The sequence below is a fragment of the Poecilia latipinna genome, unplaced genomic scaffold (genome assembly GCF_001443285.1).
Source record: "Poecilia latipinna isolate Pla-1442-1.1 unplaced genomic scaffold, P_latipinna-1.0 Scaffold2662, whole genome shotgun sequence".
NCBI classification, from domain to species: Eukaryota; Metazoa; Chordata; class Actinopteri; order Cyprinodontiformes; family Poeciliidae; genus Poecilia; species Poecilia latipinna.
Window position 1 is genome coordinate 101,256 of NW_015115278.1, and position 2,756 is coordinate 104,011.

Below are 2,756 nucleotides of genomic sequence, written 5' to 3' on the forward strand. Positions count from 1 at the left end.
AGTTAATCCAGTGCGGCCCTCTATCACCATTAGTTTGCTATGTTTTATAATAATAAAACGTGTTTATTATTATTAAGTCTTTGATGCAAAAATCTGATTGAAAATAGATTTATTTACTGCATGTTTATGTCTGTTAAGGCTCAGATGGAACGACACTGAAAGCAGCCCTTTAAACCATTCAGACTACGAACACAATGGAGACACAATCAGATGACTTATTACGCCACGATAATAACTCAATAGTCCATGGAAAAACCTTATAAGCTTGTATTAAAGCAGAAAGTACGGCGGCCACCGTAAAAAAGGCTTACAGTATCAATTATGCCGCATGAACTGATCAGATTATTGCGAGGGAACGCAAAAGAAAAAAAGAAATCCCCATGTCTCCTGGGGGAGACATGGGGATCATGTCGGCAGGAATCGGCAGCAAAAAACCTGACTGGAGCATCCCTAGCATAAATATATAGCAATAGGGGACAGTCACTAGCATTGTTATAAAACAATTAAATGTGGTTTACTGACCATCAGATTTCACTCTTCAAAGACTTTATCAACCCTCGGCTTTTCCTCATCCAAATTGCAATTACTTCTAAACTCAGTTAGCTCAACTTACAGGAGCTTTCTGTGGTACATATGTCCACATATGGAACGGAGTGTGAAGAAATAATAGTACTTCTCTACTTCTCTATTACCCTTGCCTGTCTGGTCATGTTTTAATAATATTTGTGATTAATGTAACTGAGTCCTCCAAACCTGAGAAATTTTAATTCAGAGACTGATCTGTAACAGCTTTTAAAGTATTGTTCCATTTCTCATTTCCTCAGTATTTCAGAAAAAACACCATACAGAATCAGCCCTTCACAAACGGATATTTTTGATCATAGTGATACTTCTAATTGCATGTGGCACTAGACAATGTAGTCCCCTTGAAAAATAAGGTCATTTATATTCATACACGGTTGGCTCCCTGGTTTAATTCTATTTTTCTGATCTTTATTAGAAAGGACCCTATGCCTTCAAAAAAATTCATCACTGGATTGAGTTTTGACATTTTTGTATCATGAAAACTCCATTGCATACATTACAATTAAATATTAGTTATACTAGAATGCATTCAAATCCAGCTTATAATACGAACAGGTAAGTTATTTTATGGCAACCCTCCCTCCTGAGCAAGCAATGCATTAATTCACTAATTAGACATTAAAACGAGAAAATAATCAAAAGATGGATTCAGGTGCAGGTTTGAATGGATGTGAAATATCTACTTGCATCTGAACAGCTTAGATCAGCCATTTCTGTATTAGCTGTGCTCATTTAAAATAATGTCAAATATACATAATTGGGTCTAATGATAATCACAGCAAATGAGTTTGCAATCACGGTGCCTAATTCTATGGCCACTAATTACTATTACTTGGCAATACAGTTTATAAAGTCATCATGTACAGTACAGCTCTGAGTTATACATGATGTATATGATAATTGCTCTACACCAGTGTTTCCCAACCCTGGTCCTCAAGGCACACTGACCTGCATGTTTTAGATCTTCCCCTGGTTCAACACACCCCATTCAGATTATTGCAATTCAGCAAAACCCTGTTAATCAGCCATCAATTGAAATCATGTGTGCTGAAGCAGGGGAACATCTAAAACATGCAGGTCAGTGTGCGTTGAGAACCAGGGTTGGGAAACACTGCTCTACACAGCTGATCTTCTTGTCACCATGACCTTCTGCGCCCAAACACGTGAAGTTGGCAAGAGAACATTAGAGCGGTCAGAAAACAGCGACACCTACAGTCTCAGAGACGTCGCCGCGAAGGATAAACGCTCTTCATTTGACGTTGTTGTTCCTTTCTCCTACATAAATAAAAATAGACGTTTCAACAAGGCATGTGTGCTTACCTTCAGTCAAGCCTCGGCCGGACAGGTTGAGCTGGCCGCTTTTCCTGGCTGCCTTTAGCAGCCCGTAGGGAACAGCTGCCTCTGGCTTTGGGGTTCGAAAGCCCGCCAGACTGTCCACATTACCCGCCCTTTTGAAATGGGACATCTTCCTCTGAAATGCAGACAAATGAAATGTGCCTCTCCACTGCGTAATACCCACACCCTAACCGCCTGCCTAAAACAACAACACAAATTTCTCTTCCGCCCCGGATCCTTCACAATAAAGGTCACTCAAACTTACGTGTAGGTCCCGGGTTGGAATGAAACACTACGAAACTGGAGGAGCAAATTAATCCCCTAAACTTCAAAAGTTTTCTCATTTTAGAAAACGAAACGTTTAAGTACTGCATTTAATTAGCAATTGAAGAAAACACTTTCAAATGGTCCAAACAGGCAATTGAGACTGAAATCAACGAGTAGTAGAAACACCGAAAATGGCCCTAAGAGTCAACAGTTTATTTGCAGACAGAAAAACTATTAATCAGACTTCATCAGTTTCAGAATGATGCAAAAATGCTAAAGACGCAAACAAATGGTCTCTATATATGTTCCAGGTGTAACACCTGCAAATCCGGTTTGTTCCTTAAATCCTGTCCTCTGATTTCAAGTTATACGTTTTAAATGGATGTACAATATCCAGAGCAATAAATAAAATAAAAAAACAGGGTATTGACTTTATGAGTAGCTAATTGGCATAACTATAAATTATAAAGGTAGATTATACTTTCACCCATAAAGATCTACACGCCTGAATCAAATGAAAAGTTTTAGCTGAGCTAATTCACTGTAACACCCTGCTTTGTAAACTCCCA

At 38.8% G+C, this 2,756-nt stretch overlaps 1 protein-coding gene across 3 annotated transcripts in view; it reads right to left on the reverse strand.

The window, feature by feature from the left end:
* lrrc40 (leucine rich repeat containing 40) overlaps positions 1-2,151 on the reverse strand; it is a 26,051-nt gene extending 23,900 nt beyond the window's left edge. For 2 of the 3 annotated variants that reach the window (XM_015020798.1, XM_015020797.1), the window contains exon 1: positions 1,906-2,149. In XM_015020798.1, coding sequence (XP_014876284.1) covers positions 1,906-2,050 — 145 coding nt within the window. In that variant the 5' untranslated portion in view covers positions 2,051-2,149. Of the gene's footprint in view, positions 1-1,905 lie in introns of all 3 variants that reach the window. The other variant, XM_015020799.1, reaches the window with a different exon arrangement.
* Positions 2,152-2,756: the final 605 nt, after the last annotated feature.